An 18396-nucleotide genomic window follows, 5' to 3' on the forward strand; every position below is an offset into this window, starting at 1 on the left:
CTCAGATATTTTCCCCATGGAAACTGATTTTAGTGCAAATTAGAGTTATAAAAATTTGACGTTTTTAATAACTTATTTATTAACGGCTGGAGAAGAAATGTTTTTCCATTTTTACAAAGAAAAATGTACTAAATGCAAGAAAGCTCTAATTTGTAAGGGGGTTTGACTTGAGCCCCCACTTGCCCCCCCCCCCCCCCCATATGGGCATCCTTGAATCCTGGACCAGTAAATGTATCATTAAATTGAGGAAATCGGGTATAATTAAATCAAAGTTATATTGTATATGTGTACCCGTGGGCATAGGCAGAGGGGAGGGGGCAGGGAAAGGCTATTGCCACTCAATAGAAGATAATTACCGACTCCTATGCTCTTTCCAAATAATATCAAAGATAATTTAAAGTTATGATTTTGGACTTCATTTTCGAAAATTTCCAGAGAAGAGCCACATAACACTTTTTCTGTCCTAATCTGACCAAATATAGCAGTATTAAATTTTTTTTTAGGGAGAGAGGAGGAATATATAATTTTAAACAATTCTATTCATACTTGGGAGAGGGGAGGCAACTGAAATATCACTATTTTTTAGCTGTAAGTTACCGCCCCTAAGCCAGGGCTAAGGCAGAACAACATGCAATATACCAGACAGCCCGGTTATCACATCCTGAGACTGCTGTTTCGTTCTTATTAGAACTCGGTCAAAAGTAGTGAATAACTGAGCCGGAGGTAGATGCCATCTCATTGAAGCTGAGAGTGCCAACAAACTGGTAGCTAATATAGAATTACCACAGACCAGACGAGTGAACGAAGCAATAGTTCAGTTTCAGTTCAACTCGAAGATTGAAGGCAAGGCATGGTATATTCAGTAAATTACCACCCACTGATCTGTAGATGAAAAACCTCTTAGGAAGTTAAGAGTGCCACCTTCACTCTTCCAGTTGAACCAAACCATTGCTTCGGTCACTTGTCTGGTCTGTGCTAATTCTATATTAGCTACCAGTTTGTTTGGCACTCTTGGCTACCTAAGAGGTTTCCCATCTCCAGCTCAGTCACTTTCCTATGCCGGGCTGATGAGTGCTAATAAGCACAAAACTGCAGTCCTCGGCTGGAAATGACTGAGCTGGCAGTGTATTTCATGTATTTCTGCTTGGCCCTGACTAACGGCGGTAATTTACTGAATATACCATGCCTTGCCTTCAATTTTCAAGTTGAACTGAATCATTGCTTCGTTCTCTCGTCTGATCTGTGCTAATTCTATATTAGCTACCTGTTTGTTTGGCACTCTTGGCTTCCTAAGAGGTTTTGCATCTCCAGCTCAATTACTTTCCTATGCCGGGCTGATGAGTGCTAATAAGCACGAAACTGCAGTTCTCGGCTGGAAATGACTGAGCTGGCGTTGTATTTCACTTAAAACTGGTAGATGTTTTCCCCTTCCTAATGGAAATCCTGGCTACTCCCATGTGTATCTGTATAGTTTATTACAAACTTTGGAGAAACAAGATGCATTGATTTCTGATAATGTACTTTTTTCGAGGTGCAGTGAATACCATATGCTGGCAAAATATTGGTTTAAAATTTCAACTGAATATTCGCTGATACAAAATATCTGGTTTAATTCTTTTTAACTGTAATGTTTGTATTTTTATTTTATGCCAATTTGAGATAGAAAATACTTTTTGTGTCTTTTGTGAAATATAAATGCATTTCCTTTTAACATCCTAAACTTATTGGCATGAAAAGAATGAGTATTAATTTAAAGTAATTAAAAAATAAAATGTATCACTCCAAAAGCAAATTAATATAATAAATGACAAATCTCGTTTTTATCTGACATTTTACATAAATTGTAAATAAATAGTGTCTTTTCTGATAACTGATACTTGATTTGACAACTGATAATCATGGTAATATATACTAATATTATAAAGAGAGAGGGCAGATTTTTCTGTTTATATGTTCGAGGTAATCTCCAGAACCACCTATTTGAAAAATTCCTTCACTATATGAAAGGTGTTTTTTTACTGAGTAACATAAGCTGTAATTCGAAAAAAATCCCATAAATAGTTCTCTTTTTATTCCAATTTAGACCCAAACTTCATGTAAATTGCCTATTATTGGCTATTAAAGGGGTGAAAAATTACTTGCACTTATTAATTAATATTATGTATCGTTGAAAAGGGTAGAATTTTCCGCATTATAAACAATTTGTTTCAATGCTCTAACTTAATTGCGGCAGAAGTAATTTGCGTTTTTAACTCGAACGTTTTAGGCTTAGCTGAAATTGAGGCACTACTTTCTTCATTAAATCTATCAATAAAAAGTGAAAGAATTGTCCCACAGTTTTCTTTTTGACACCATTGGAAAAAGCGACATTTTTTACTCCAGATCTCTCTCGACCTATGGTCGAAAAAATTAGCATCTATCTTCAAAGGAAAAAAGTTACAAACGTTTTTAAATCCATTTCGAAATATGTCATTTTGATTCAAGTTGTCAACCATTTTATTTTCGCGTTTCCACATTACCTTTTTGAATCCATTGTTTATTTCCTTATTTTGCATTCAATTTCTCAAACTTATTTTATTTCATGTTTCCATGGTTACGCTTTTAAAATCCATCTTTTGCATTTCAATTTTTTAAAAATATTTTTATATATCTGTAATTTTGCATGGTGTTTTTTTTTTCTTTTATTTAAGCCTGATTGTTGAATATATATCACTTGACACAATTTTTATTCTCAAGGTAGATCGGGCAAAGTCGGGCAACACAGCTCTTAATATATAAAGATTTGAAAGCTACTGTTAATATGATTTTATACCTTTTTGTTTGTTTGGAGAAACATTTATTATTGCCAAAAAAAAAAAAACATCCGCTTCACTCGCAAAAGGGCTTGGTTCTGGTCCGGGCCGCGGCAAGCCTGATTGGCGCCGTCGTGCAAATGTCTTTTGAGCGCCCTTATGCACTGGCGTCAGGGGAAAATATAGTAAACCTGGAATGAGGTTTTGTAGACAAATATAAAATGGAAAAGAATACATTTGGCATTTAATTTATTCAAAAAATAGTGTGTGAATGTTTAAATTTGGAATATGGTGTACGTATTTATATATATACTTCATATCTCGAAACTATTTTGTGTTCAGCAGCTCCTCTGATATGCAAATAATGCGTTTCGGAAAAGAAAATATTTTAAATATCAAGTTAAAACGCCGCTTTGAATATCTATCAAATCTGTAAGTGATGAATAACTCATAAAACTTTTTATAACCGTAAAAACTAGAAAATAGTTTTAGAGGGGCACATTAGGAAAAAAATCTCTTTTAAAAAGAGGGATCCGAGATTTCTCCACAGAATTTTTTTTTAACTTGTAGTTTTAAAACGCAGTTTTAGACGGTCTGTGGTGGTGCTATGTGGGGTAAAGTTTCGAGGGGCTCCGCGGAAATTTGTAAAAGTTGAACCCTTAAAACACGATTATAGACCATATTTATTAACGTTAGAATGAGGGGTGGAACTTTGGGACTCCCCACCCACCCCCTTTTTTTTTGAAAAATAGATAGAAATCAATTTTTTTCCCTCCCTTCCAATTTTTCGAAATTTAACTTCCAAAAACGCAATTGTACAGCTTTGAAAATTTTCACGGGAAGGGGATTGTGGAGTTCTCCCCTTAAAAATGTAAGCAATATTCTATGATACTAGGAGGAGAGGTTCAGAGGATATTCAACTTAAAATTTTTCTTAAGTCATGCTTAAAAAACCTAATTTTTTAATATTAAAGGAAAGTGGTTCAGAGGCCCTTGCCTGAATATTTTCTGAAATTGAAGTCTAAAAGAACGCGATTGTAAGACCATATTTGTTAATATTAGGGCCGGTAATCTTTCAAAATCGAGCTCCAAAAACGCAATTTTAGGTGATTTTCGAGCAGTTTCAAGCAATGTTGTTTGGTATTCGGTAGCTTTCCCGAATACCATATCTGGGAACAGAACTTAAGATGCTCCGTAATGCTTTTGGAGGGAGGGGGGGGGGGGGAGATTCAGAGGAGTAGCAGTTTGAAGGATTTCTTAACTTCAGACGGAACTAGAAGAAAGAAAAATAAAGAAAGGAAAAGGAAAAGAAATAGGACCGCGAGGGGGGATGGGGGGAGGAGTGGCAGAGATAAGTTAGCTGTAACTATTGAAAATTTTTCATTCAAAGATTTGTTTCTAAAAGAAATTAATGTTTTACCCCAACATCATAAGTGTTACCCCAACAGAGCACGGCGCCTTTTTTGACTCTGTCATCCTCGTGTGACGCACGACCTTGTACTTAGGGACGTCGCGGCGCTGGTTCCGGTAGCGTGGTCGCTTGGCCCCTTAAGTACTGAGCAGTTCAGTCTTGGATTATTGTTTTAAGGCAACCGTTAATGTAATTCATTGTTTTGGCAATTTGTTTTGAAAGAAAATAAACTTTTCATTTGTTTTTATCCAAGTGAAATGTACGACATTTTCTTTTTTTTCTGACGACGATTTTTGAATGTTTCACGGGATGTTTTTTTTCCCCGTTAGACCGATCGATTATGATAGCCTGGTTGCTGGGCAAGTTTCGCGATAAACAATAGAGTTGCGGAATTATTTTTGCATATGAAAGATATTATTTGATGTTTTTTTTTGTTTATTTGACGAAACATTTTAAATTGCAGTAAAAACTGCTTCACTCGCTAAATAGAGTTTTAAAGCAACTGTAAATCTAATTTAAATATTTGACGAAAAGTTTTAAATTCCAAAGAAACTTAAGTAGTGTTTTTTTTTGAAAAGCTGCGTACGCATTTTATACAAAGAAAAATGATTATTTCATATTAGAGGGGGAGGGGGCATCAATTTTTCTTATTCAACGGACTTCCATTAAATTTTTAGCACGGGTATCACTGTGCGGATACTGCTTTGTTATAAATAAAGAATCTTGTAAAATGCATAATTGTTCCTGCACTATAATTTGTCCTCATTAAACTTAGGTTACACTGATTAATTAGGTTGATTTCAAACATTATTTAATGTTTCATGATAATGTAGAACTTTCTAAAACTACAGTATTGTAAAACTGAGTTTCCAGGTGCATTGTAATGCCAAGTGTAATTGTAATACACGTTTGTATTTTTTCAAGTTTTGAGTAAAACCTGTAATAGGTGCTACTATATAGCATGAGCTTTTCTAAATCACGTCAGGGCTCCTATACAGCCTACTTGTATCAGTTCTTGATGCATTGTAGATGAGAGTAAGTAGGGTCCCGGTTATCCGCCATGAATGGGCCGGCAGAAAGCTAAATTGCTGGATTGATTGGGGGGGGGGGAGTATTAATGATGAAATAAAAAGCACTAAAATGAATGTACAATTCAATTCATTGCCATTGATATACATAAAGAAATTTTAAACAAGGGAGTTCAGGATGAGTGAAAAGAACTAGTGATCTTCATTTGCCTCTGCATCTCTTTTCTTTGCTGCCAGGTTTTGCCATCTCTGGAGCATCATAATCTCAATAACCCTGATTTCTTTTTGCTGTTCAGTGTATGTAATGGCCGCTTCAAAAATTTAAACCCTTCTTTGTGAGTTACTTTATGGGAATTTACAGTCTCTGGTCCTTCAACATTTTCAGAATCTTTGTAAGAAGTGGGACAGTATCTTCATAGGAAACTTTATACTGGTCTCTTGATAGCCATTTCAACCAAAGATGCATCCTCACATCCAGGGATACATTGTATTCCACTGTGGCCAACATATTTTCCTTGGTTTCATGTGCTTTGTTTTCAACAGTTATTTCCTTTTCCGGCCCAACATGTTATTATATGACCTTGAACTTGCTTGTACCATGATATTGTTCCATGCACTTGCAATCCAATAGGCAACATCTTCCAAATTTAAAATGATATGTAGTCAACTTTTAAATTAAGGCTTGGTCATCATCAATATCTTGTATGAGATTTGACAGAAGCATTCTTTGATAGTTTCTCTTACCTGTTTCCAAAACATCTAGCTCCATTGGTCAGGGCCAGATTTAGGGGAGGGCAGGCAGGGCTACTGCCTTGGGGCCTCCACAACAAAGAGGCCCCCACAATAAAATGTTTACAAAATATCCTAACTTTCACGGGTTGAAAATATCAGATATATACATACATATAAAAATATTCGGATATCAAAGTATTGCATATTTTCGAAAATATGATGATCTTTTGAACCCTGATTAGGGGCTTCCACTCCTTCATTCCCCGGGGCCTCCGCACTTCCAAATCCGGCCCTGCCATTGGTTGACAAATAACAGTCACATTAGGAGGGAGAAAAATGGCCCTTATATCCCTATCTGTAAGTTTGTCCGCATCAAGATGAATTGAAGCATTATCTTGCAGTAAAACTGCTTTTCTGGTAGGTTATTCTGGTAGGTAGTCAACTATTTTGTTGCATTAATTAATTAAATAAAAAATGTAAGTACTGCTGGTCAGGGCCTGTTAATGTACGGTCCTGCAGGTATGTGGATATGGGCACCACAATTTTAGGGGCACCAAAATCATGTACGTATTGTTTACTTTAAGTCTTAATAGAAAAAAATTATCTTTTCATTTACAAATTAACTTTACAAATAAACTCGCTTTTCGAATGAATTCGCTTCTCCGTTCTCTTTACCCCCCTGCTGGTGTCAGGGTTTCATCATCCCCTCTATTATGTCGGTCAAGCAAATGGCGCCCTTTTGCTTTCGTAAATCATATTGAAAGTTTTTATTTTACTCAAGGCGTAGAGTGACTCATCTCAAAAGGTGACCAACATTATGTTATTTGTTTCCTTTCTTTTATTTATTTGCAGAAAATCAACTGTTCAATCAAGTAAATTTTTCTCTTTTGGAAAGTATTACTTTTAAAAGGTGCATATATATTTTCTTATGAGAAGGGCACCAAATTTTTTCAGGACCTGGGCATTACCTTGGCTTGATCAGGCTCTGCTGCTGGTACGGTGGGGTAACAAGGAATTGGCAGATAGCCGAAGGATGGATTACTTGGACCCTACTTTACATATTGTATGATCCCTTCATTTGATTAAATCGCATAGTATTTTCCTAAATTTCTTGGTTATTTTTAAAAATCAGAACAATTTAGTCCATACTACCTATGGTCCTTAGTTTTTTTTTTTTTTTTTTTTTGACGATAAATTTGGACCTTTCACAAGCTGTTTGGATTATCAGGAATTTCAGATCTCACTGTTTCTGGTTTCTGACAAGGACGTTCATATAGGAGGGCAAGTGGGGGCTCAAGTCCCCTCCCCCCCTAGAAATTGGAACTTCCTTGCTTTTAATACTTTTTTCTTTGCAAAAATGTAAAAACATTTCTTCTCCAGCCATTAATGAAGAATTTATTAAAAATGTCAAACTTTAATAATGCTAATCTGTACTGAAATTGGTTTCTATGGAGAAAATATCCTGTTAAACCATGGGGTAACTATCTGAGCCCCCCTCCCCCTTAAAATTTTGCGTACGGGCGCCCATGGTTTCTGAGGCTCCTCTGCATTCAGTTTTGGTTGTGTTATGTTAATGAATAATTTGTGCATATATATCAAGCACTCTTTATGATAAATAAATATTTTACATAGTTATAACCAACCATCTGAACTTCAATGACTAATAAAAAAAAGATTGTTTTAATATTCCCCCCTCCCTTAATTTTCATTCATTTTTTTTGCAATTAAATTGAATTCAAAGTTGCTATTTTAAAAAATTCAAAATTGTGGAAGTGTGCTTAAAATAAGTGAGTACATTTATTCAAAAGTAATAAGACTGAATGATGCACATATTGTCTAAGTTGTAGGTATACTGGCCTCAAAAAGTTAATGTACAACATGTTTTTCGAAGCTCACCATAAAAAAATAGCAGTACCAATAAGATTCATAGTTTGCATGAATGATAATAACGAACTTTAAAACTATTTATGAAGAAAATGTTGCTACTACTTTTATTTTATGGAAAATAGCATATTTTTACGAGTGAGAAAAAAATATTCAAATATCAAGCTTTTGTACTTTTGTGTAAGTTGTGTTGAATTTCAACTGTTGTTGGCAGTTTCGGTGACAATAGTCAATAGAGTTTAGAAAAAGTCTCTGAGACGTCGTTTACTCGATTCGTTAAGTTGTAGGGGAGTTAGATGGATGAACATGGGACTGTCGCGGGCTGATGCTGCTAGACATCTCAATATGTTTTGTAATGTTGTTCAGCGACCTTAGGATCAATTCCAATCCAAGGATTCAGTGTCCTAAAGACTTCCAAGCCGACCATGAGCTACAACATGTGCAGAAGATTATTTTCTAGTTCTTTCAGCCCGAAAGAGAAAAACCACTACTGTGCCGCAGCTCGTTACAGACCACTTTCTTACATCGGGAAGAAGAATCTCTGCTACTACATACTACGGTGCAAAAACGTCTTCACAATGCAGGTCTCTATGCAAGACGACCACTTGTGTGTGTTCCCCTCATTGGATCACAGTGAAGGATCCACTTATTGCTGGGCAAAAGAACATGTATCCTGGACCCAGCAGCAGTGGGCTTCTGTGCTTTTCACAGGCGAGTCCAGATTTACATTAGAGTGATTCAGGGTGTCTACTGATCTGGAGGGAACATTGCAATAGATAGCATCAATCTAATGCTGTTGGGAGACCACAGTTAGTTATAGAGGTGGTGGAATCATGGTTTGGGCAGGGTCTTGCTCGGTCGTCACACTGACCTGCATGTGTTCCATGGGGGAACTGTGACTGGTCTGAGATATCGGGATGAGATCCTTGATCCAAATGTCTGCCAATATGCTGGTGCTACTGGTAATGACTTCATTCTGATAGATTATAATGCTTAAAATCACTGAGCTCAGATTGTTGAGGAGTATCTTGAGGATCATGATTTGAGATGAATGGAATGGCCAGCTCGATTTCCAGACCTGAATCCGATAGAATGTCTTTAAGACTATCTTGGTAGCAAACAGGTTGATGCTTTAAATCCTCCTCCAAGGTCGTTATATGAGCTGGAACAAGTCTTACTTTGTGTCTGGTCTTCCCTTCCTATTCTGGTGTCCGACAACTTAATAAACAGCATGGAAAATCAATGCTGCCAATGAATTCAAGTTAAGGGGAGGGGGGGGGACACATTCCTTATTTGAACCCATTTTTGTATTGTTTCTGCGACATTTTACTACATAACACTATGATGTTCTGTTTTCTTCAAGAATGGACTTTTTTGTAAAGATTGCTTTTTTTGTTATAAATCGTTTTCGCAATACACTTACACAAATTTCTATGATGCATTCAATAAAAAACCATTTAATGCACATACCTCCAAATTTATTGTTTCTACTTTCATTCATTTGAAAGTTAGACACAAAAAACTGGTTGTACCTGAACTTTTTGAGGCCAGTGTAATTTATTATCCCTTATGATTGTGTCTTTAATTTAAAAAATCATGATTAATTAAGTTGATGCAATTATCAGTGCAACTTGTTGTGTTTACTTTGGCTATTTTTGCCAAATATTGAGTAAAATGGTACATTGTTTCATAATTTTGTTTCGTTAGTGTGGGTTACATTGATTCGAAAATTTCTCCTACTCAATAGATTACGTAGTATGTTTATGCGTAATTCTGCATAGTTTGCAAAGGCATGATCTTAGTTATTATTTTTAATGAAATTTGTTTTACAGCTGAAAAAAATTTGAACAAAAATTAAATGACAATTTTGTCGTAAATAAATACAGTAAAACCCCTCTAATGCGGACACTAATGGGACAATATTTTTGTCCGCAATAGAGGGGTGTCAGCAGGACAGGGGCTAAATAATGTTATTTACAATGAAATCGGAAAATTAAAAATTGTCCGTATAAAAGGGATGTCCGCATTTGAAAAGTGCCCTTTAGGACTAGTTTTACTGTAGTATTGATTAAAAACTGTGTTTAAATTTTTCATTCGTTTCCATAAATTGAAAAAAAATAAATAAATATGTTAGTTTACAATGTTTCATTTTGTTTATGTGTTAAAAATTTAAAACCTTTTCTATATATTGTTGTGCTTTTCTTCTTTTGCAGTGTGGAACTGACGGAAATTTCATGATAAGTTTTTGCCATACCTTGCCATTCGACTGCAGCTCTGTTACTTATTTTGCATTCACCTTTCCTTTTACCTACACTGAGTGTCAAAACATGCTTGATGCAGTTGATGCCAAAGTTGGATCATCGTTATACATTTCGAAAACAAAGTAAATGATTCTTTTTTTCCTTTTTAAACTACTGCACTTGTGCCGCTTTATAGTGTTTCTGTATCCAGCAAATTCATGGCTATAACAGTATAGTTTCAATCAGGGCTGCAGAGTCGGAAGGCCGACTCCGACTCCTGGATTCTGAAACGTCCGATTCCAGTTTATTTTTTAAATTATTTATTTATTTCCAATTTCTCCCCCTCACAGGAAGAGGGAAGAATCCCTAAACATTGATCGAAATATTGATTCTTTTTTATGAAATTTTCGTGTTGTATTTTATTCCAAACCTAAGATGCATACAACGTTAGAAATTCAGTTTGAAAATCAAATTTTTCAATAGTTGGGATTTTTAAAGTAAGATAACTTAAAACCCCATTTAAAAAAAATGAAAAGGATTAATTTGCTCCTTTTTTAATGTTTAACAAATAGATATGGATCAAATCATGTGCTTTCAATTTTTGAAAGCTGTAACTTATTAGGAAAAAAGCTTTCTTGTAAAATCAAAAAAACCTTTCTTGAGAGGGGATGGTCCACTCCAGGGGACATTCATTAAGTGGATGATGCCTCATGTTAATTTGGAAGTTTATAAAGGATATAAATACTTTAATTCTAAAAAATTTCCCTAATAAATCTTACATTGTTTCATCTATAAAATTTCAACAAAAATAGGGCACTATATTGCGGGTAGAGGCCCGGTACATGCACTCCTGGAGCAAATTTTATGCAAAGTGCGGCAGTATACAGCTTTGTACAAAGAGCTTTTACTATACCTATATTTCTTCTTCGCTCAATTTTTAACTTAAATATTATTGGCTGCTTTAGAATTAACCTTAATATGAAGATGTTAAGATTTAACTGCAGTTATTGAGTGTTGTACCATGAAATCATATACTTATTTTGTTTCACAGTTTTTAGTGAGCACTAAGCTTATAGAAAAAGTCTTTAGATTAAAAAAAACATTAGATACATTTTATCAGATCTTTCGGATTCGTGTTTTTACGCCAAAACTTACTTGAATTTGCCGAATGCTCTTAAAAGTTTCCACTTGAGCTATGGACCCCGACTTGCTCAAGGGATACGTTCCTTTTACTATTGTATAGCTGAGATCGAAGCAAAAAATATATTACTATTGTTATACTATTATTATTTGAAAGTGATTACTTGAAAATGGTAGGCAACAAAACCATTTGCTGACAGTTGCTATTAGTTAAAGAAAGACACAAAACAAGCAAACTAGGGGACGGCTACATAAAGTTCGATAAACAACCAAGCCATCTGGTTACCAATGGCAGTTATTTTCATATTAGGAGCCGTTCATACATATAATCAAACCAATTGATAGTCGGTTTTTTAAAAGAAAATGCAATTAGAGTCGGTGAAATTTAAAGTAAAAAAGAAGCCCGGAGTCGGAGTCGTCATGTTTTCTAACGGCTTTTACCCCGACTCCTGTACCCCAAAATCGGTTCGACTTCAACTCCAACTCCGCCTCCACAGCCCTGGTTTCAATTCTCCTTCACGTTCTACAACACATTATTTGACTTTTATAATGAAATTAGGGTGTTTTGCAAAATTTTTTTAGTCCCTTTTATTTCACTATAAACGGGTGTGACAAGGGCACCGACTCCAGGGGTGCTGCAGTGCTCAAGCACCCCACAAAATATTTGGGTGTACCAGGCACCCTCATCATTGGTAAATATTTGGGTGTACCAGGCAGCCTCATCATGGGTATACAGAAGGAATACAATAAATGGAAAATCTATTTTCTAAATGAGAATGAACTCCAGGCTAGAGATCTTTGGCAAGAGAAAGCTGCTTGTGTTTTTTCCCCCCAGAGCATTTTCTTTTTTTTTTGTTTCAATGGTAAAAATGCCAAAAATCTTCACCTTATCGAAATTACTATCACTAATTCATGTATTAAATAAGCTTTTTTACTCATTCATATGCTATATTTTATCAAATGCATTTTTTTTCTGTACATTTGAAAACGTTCAGCAGTCACTTCGTTAATAAAAACACTTATTTCTGAAAAAAATTCCTGCATTTTCCAAGAAATGTTTATTCTCACATACAATATTACTTCTTCACTTGATAATATTTGAATTATTTGATTGATGTAATTTATTACTCTTTTGCAATCAAGATATTTTTAAGCGAGCAGCAAAATATCATTTGAAATCTTCAGAGAAAAAAAAAATTAATTTCATTTTTAAAAAATCTTTTCTTTTAAAGTTCAATTAAACAGATTTTTCTATTAGCTTACATTACTATTGTCCTTGTGGAGGTAGAAAGAAGTATAATAAAACAAAAAATAAAGAATCTTGGATCACACAACCCTTCTGGTGCTACATGCCCTCCATCATGTAAAAGGAACAAATGACTAAAACTCAAACATACATTCAGTCATTGAATTAATTTCTTTACATATTTATTATGATTCTTTTGTGCAGCAGGAGATGGATTAGGAGAATTATATTTATATTTTTACTACATATTTGTAAATGCTTTATTTGTAAACTGTTTTAAAAGTATTTAGCGTAAGTTTTTTTGTTAACCCAACAAAATATTAATTTTAGTACTTCTTACTAATATTATATATGCGAAAGTTTGTCAGTATGGATGTATGGATGTATGGATGTTTGTTACTCTTTCACGCAAAAACTACTGAACGGATTTTGATGAAACTTTACAATAATATAGCTTATGCATCAGAATAACACATAGGGTTGTTTTCGTTCCGTTATGGGGGGCAAAACCCCCTTAGGGGGGCAATAAAACACAATTTTTGTATAAATTCTCTAATATTGGGATGAAAAAATACTTGCACATATTTACATTATATGTCCATCGAAAGCTCTGATTTTTCTGCTGAAGATGGCACCTGTTCGAAATTTCTAAGTAGAATAAAAAAAGAGTTATGAGCTTTTTAGATCCATGTTCAAAGGCTTTCCTCAACTCAATACAGTATTTAGTGTATCATCTCAACTCCCTGTCGATAGCGACAATTGTTGTATTGTTGACTTTCTTTGCTTTTCGTGATTGTTCAAGGCTTTTCTCAAGTCAAATCTTGAAGTAAGATTTTTGCACAAGATTGGCAAATAATACATGATTTGGCTGATGATTTTCCATTTAAACGGAACTTTAATGTAATTAATGGTTTTTATTATTATTTATGCTGATTGAACACTTACTCATTATCCAAACAACCAGCAGATCGCCAAAATTTTTGCAGACAGATTTCCGTAGCTGATGCATTTGGCAGTTTTTTCAACTCGCTGTTTTTGAAACCGAAGACTACGTCATAATGTTTCTCGGCTTTCACCATGTAAACAAAATATCGCCAATCAAAGAATTTTTAAAAGACTTTTTTTACTGTGTTCAATAATCCAGCAACTAAATTAGGCAAATCCATAAACAGCACAAAAACTTCCATTAATTTTCCTTTTTACAGTTTCAAACAATCACCAAATTTTATTACTTATTTTGGTAACATTTCGGATGAAACTGTTTAGTGCCATTTTATGGTGACCAAAAATATCTCAGCATCTGGCGACGATATCTCTGTAACGAAAATTAATATCATATCGTTTTACAAAGTAAGGAAAGAATGGGGGAGCATCGTCGAAGGTACCCCGAAACGACTTTTGCAAATTCGGTAAAATCACACCAAGAGCCACAATGATTGAAATTTCCCGAAATAACTAAAGCAAGTATAAGGGGATTACGAGCGCAGCTACTTTTTTTTAATCACTTCGTACTTTATTAGCCATACAGAGAAGGTTTTAGACTCCATGTTAAAAAAAAGTATCAACAGATTAATCTTTTTAAACATGAGAAGATTAATTTCATGTTTTTTAAATTTGTATATGCTTAAATATAGTGCTTTCGGTTCTAAATCAATACTACTTTGTTCTTTATACTTATTGCTATTTTAGTTTTATGGGTAAGGAAGAAACTCGATTTTTAATCACGTCAAAAAAGATGTGTTTTAAATTCTTTCACTTAAAATAGAAAACAAAAGCAAGTAACGATTTTTTCTAATAATTATTACTGACCCAGGCAACGCCGGGTATTTTTGCTAGTAATATATAAATACTTTCACTTAATCTTAAAAGTTTAAAAATACCAGTACACATTTGCTTTGTTTTATTTTGTATATTTATTTACCTATTTCTTTAATATAAATTTTCGCATTTCAAAAAGAACCAAATCGGGCTACTTATTCTATGATAATAACCTAAAGTAAAAGTTGATGTTTTCCATCAAATATTTCTCTTTAAAAAAAATGAATCATATTTTCTTGAAAGCTACATTTTAAAAATTGTCCTTTTACAACCCCCTTGTTCAACCCCCCCTCCCCAATTTGATGTCCCACTGATTTTCAAAATCCTGTCCCATTGGGCACGACAGTATAAATAAATGGAATTGAAATATTCTTAAATTGTTTTCTGAAAAACAATTTAAAACTTTGCATAAAAAAGTAGTTATCAAATAGTGTGATGGCAAGATTTAATTTTCTTTCCTATTACGTGTTATCTAGAAATTTGTAAAAATAAATTTAAATTTTATATATATTTCTGACTTACGAGATAAGTTTAATCTGAAACTTAACTTTATAATAGAAAAAAAGAAAAAAAACATTGTTCTATACAACATTTTGTATAAAGATTATAAACCCACATACTGTATGTATGTATGTACTGGTTCTGCTCATACATTTAGTGTGCTCATTGTATGTAAACAATGCAAATTTTTTTTTTTTTTTTTTTAAAAGGAAACTTATTTGTAAAATGTGAAGCATTTTTTTTCTTCCACAATATTTTTATTGTGTATTTTTTATTATGTTATATTATTTATATTGGAATTTTATTTACAAGTTTTTTGTTTGTCTAAAATAATTTATATATATATAAATTTTATTCTTTAAAATTAATCCCTCAATACTTGTTCACTATTTCAGTAAACCACCAGATAGTGCCATTTATTACTGCAGAGAGTTATTATGCAACTCTACTGAAGGAAATAAAGTAGAGCTACTGACAATAACATCTTGCAAAGGCTTGTCAATGGAAAGGGAGAAAAGTTTGCCTGACCTTTTCCCAGACAGCTCCAAACCAAGATGTCATGTTTTCCAAAATAAGAAGGTTTGACAGTTTTTTTTTAGCTTCTCTCTTTTTTTTTTGTTGCCATTTTGTAATCATTATCAGTGGCACACACAAGGGGAGGGTCCAGAGGGTCCAGACCCCTTCCATGGCTTTTGAGTTTTTTTAATTGAGTATGAACCTGTGTATGTTGTACATAAAATATTCCAAGCAAAGGTAACACCAGTTACAGATGTAATAAATGAAAAAAAAAAAAAAAAAACTTTTTGTTCTCTATCTTCCCCAACAAATTGGAATTGTATGTGAACATAAATTGCTCTAGAATGATGATTTTGCTTCGTTGTTTTTCTTTTTAACTATGAGGAAAGTGAATACATTCATTCTTGTGCTTTCTGATATTTTAGTTAAGTATTTGTTATCTATAAATTTATTTTATTAACTAATGCTAAGTGATTATTATAATATTATAGTGATATATTTTTAAAAATGTTTTTTTGTTCCCAAAAATTGATAAAATCAAAAGAATATATTTGGATGTGTGTTGGAGTTTAGTATGAGAATGGTGGACTTTTGATCCTGGACCCCAACTTGAGAAATTCCTGTGTGCACCACTGATCATTATTCTACTTCAATTAATTTTTTAAAGTGATTTTGTTTGTTCAGTATTTTTTTTTTCTTTTCAAAACTTATATTTGTAATGCTTGATTTTATTTTTTAGATCATCTTTGTCAGCAGTAGAGTGCATCCAGGAGAAACTCCATCTAGCTTTGTTTTCAATGGAATGCTTGATTATTTATTATATTCTAAAGACTGTAGTGCAAACAGACTCAGAAATCTTTTCGTGTTCAAGTTAATACCAATGCTTAACCCAGATGGCGTTAGGCGTGGACATTATAGAGCTGATGTTAAAGGGCTAAATCTCAATCGCATATATATGGTAGCAAATTTTCAAGAGCACCCATCTATATATGCTGCAAGGACGTTGCTTTTGCACTACCACACAAGCTATTCTACAGCCGTCGATCCCACAGTGCCTGTGAGCAAAAGTAATCATAAGAAAATAAGAAATAATCAAACTCACGTGTCTTTAAATCAGCCCAACAAAGATTCTATCCCCTGTGCAAACAGAAAGTTGCCCAAAGATCTTATAAATCAAATGCATAAAAAAACTGTTCTACGCAAGCACTCTTTACATACATGTGATACGTTGACTAAAAATTTAAACTTTTTTGCATCTGTTCCTGTTGTGGTCCCGTTTTCTTACAAAGGAAGAAGCTCTGTATCTAATTCACCTAATCCTGGAAGCAGTGCAAATTCCCCAAAGAAATCAAAACGTATTTCTACTACTTTCATATCAAGTGAGGCATGTGAGTCTATTTCTAAGGAAAAAGAAACTGTTTTTAAACAAGAAACTGAGTCTTCTTCTGCTTGTAAGGAGTGTAAAGCTTCTGAATATCCATCCAAAAAGGTTTATTTTATGCTTACTTTTTCAATGTTTTTTTCAATACCTGCTCTTTGTATGTTTTCTTATGCTTAAAATCAATTCTTCCAAGTCAACAAATTGTTATTTTTTAAAAATCTTCTTTTTTTTATGGGCCATTCATTAATTATGTAAGGATGATTTTGGCAAATTTTGACCCTCCCCTCTAGCCCCATCTAAGGGTACGTAAAATTTTTCAAATCCCTCCCCCTACTCTTAAGTAAGATTCCATTTTATTTTTCAAAATATATATAAAACTAGCAGTACCCGCACAGCGATGCCCGTGCTAAAAATTTAATGGAAGTCCATTGAATAAAAACGTCCCCTCCTCCTCTGACGTGAAATGATTGTTTTTCTTTGTATAAAATGCGTACACACCTTTTTAAAAAAATATCTTTCAAATGTAAAAATAATTCCGCAGCTCTATTGTTTATCACCAAACTTGCCCAGCAACCACGCTATCATAATCATCCGTCTAACGAAAAAAAAAACATCCCGTCAAACATTCAAAAATCATCGTCAGAAAAAAAGAAGAAAATGTCGTACATTTAACTCGGATAAAAACAAATCAAAAGTTTCTTTTCTTTCAAAACAAATCGCCAAAACAATGAGTTACATTAATGGTTGCCTTAAAACTATAATCCAAGACTGAACTACTCAGCGCCTAAAGTGCCAAGCAACCACGCTACCAGAACCCAGCCCTTTTGCGAGTGAAGCGGATGTTTTTTCTTTGGCAATAATAAATGTTTCGCCAAACAAACAAAAAGGTATAAAATCACATTAACAGTAGCTTTCAAATCTTTATATATTAAGAGCTGCTTTGCCCGGTCTATCTTGAGAACAAAAATTGTGTCAATTGACATAGATTCAACAATTAATTAAAAGAATAACTTAATAACTTAAAGAATTACATAAATAAAAGAAAAAAAACACCATGCAAAATTACCCTTCCAAACAATGACGACATATATTAAAATACTTTTAAGAAATTAAAGTGCAAAAGATGGATTTTAAAAGCATTACCATGGAAACATGAAATAAAATAAGTTTGAGAAATTAAATTTAAAATAAGGATTCAAAAAGCGTAACCGTGGAAACGCAAAAATAAAATGCTTGACAATCTGAATCAAAACGACATATTTCGAAATTGATTTAAAAACGCTTGTAACTTTTTTTCCTTTGAATATAGAAGCTAATTTTTACGACCAAAGGTCGAGAGAGATCTGGAGTAAAAAATCTCGCTTTTTCCAATGCTGTCAAAAAGAAAACTGTTGGACAATTCCTTCACTTTTTATTCATAGATTTAATGAAGAAAGTAGTGCCTAAATTTCAACTAAGCCTAAAAAAGTTCGAGCTAAAAACGCAAATTACTCCCACTGTAATTAAGTTAGAGCGTTGAAATAAATTGTTTAGAACACAGAACATTCTACCCTTTTTAACGATATATAATATTAATATGTGCAAGTAATTTTTCACCCCTTTAATAGCCAATAATAGGCAATTTACGTGAAATTTGGGCCTAAATTTGGATAAAAAAAACTATTTATCGGATTTTTTCGAATTATAACCTATGTTACCCAGTAAGAAA

The 18396-nt window shown here is 33.7% G+C and overlaps 1 protein-coding gene across 1 annotated transcript in view; it reads left to right on the forward strand.

The window, feature by feature from the left end:
• The window catches only part of LOC129233486 (cytosolic carboxypeptidase-like protein 5), a gene marked incomplete at its 3' end in the record, with an annotated part of 51553 nt that overhangs the window by 23784 nt on the left and 9373 nt on the right, over positions 1-18396 (forward strand). Inside the window, exons 3-5 of the mRNA XM_054867507.1 lie at positions 10060-10229; positions 15187-15370; positions 16047-16796. Of these exons, the coding sequence (XP_054723482.1) occupies positions 10060-10229; positions 15187-15370; positions 16047-16796 (1104 nt within the window). The remainder of the gene's footprint in view (positions 1-10059; positions 10230-15186; positions 15371-16046; positions 16797-18396) is intronic.

Source organism: Uloborus diversus, unplaced genomic scaffold, assembly GCF_026930045.1.
Source record: "Uloborus diversus isolate 005 unplaced genomic scaffold, Udiv.v.3.1 scaffold_455, whole genome shotgun sequence".
NCBI lineage: Eukaryota > Metazoa > Arthropoda > Arachnida > Araneae > Uloboridae > Uloborus > Uloborus diversus.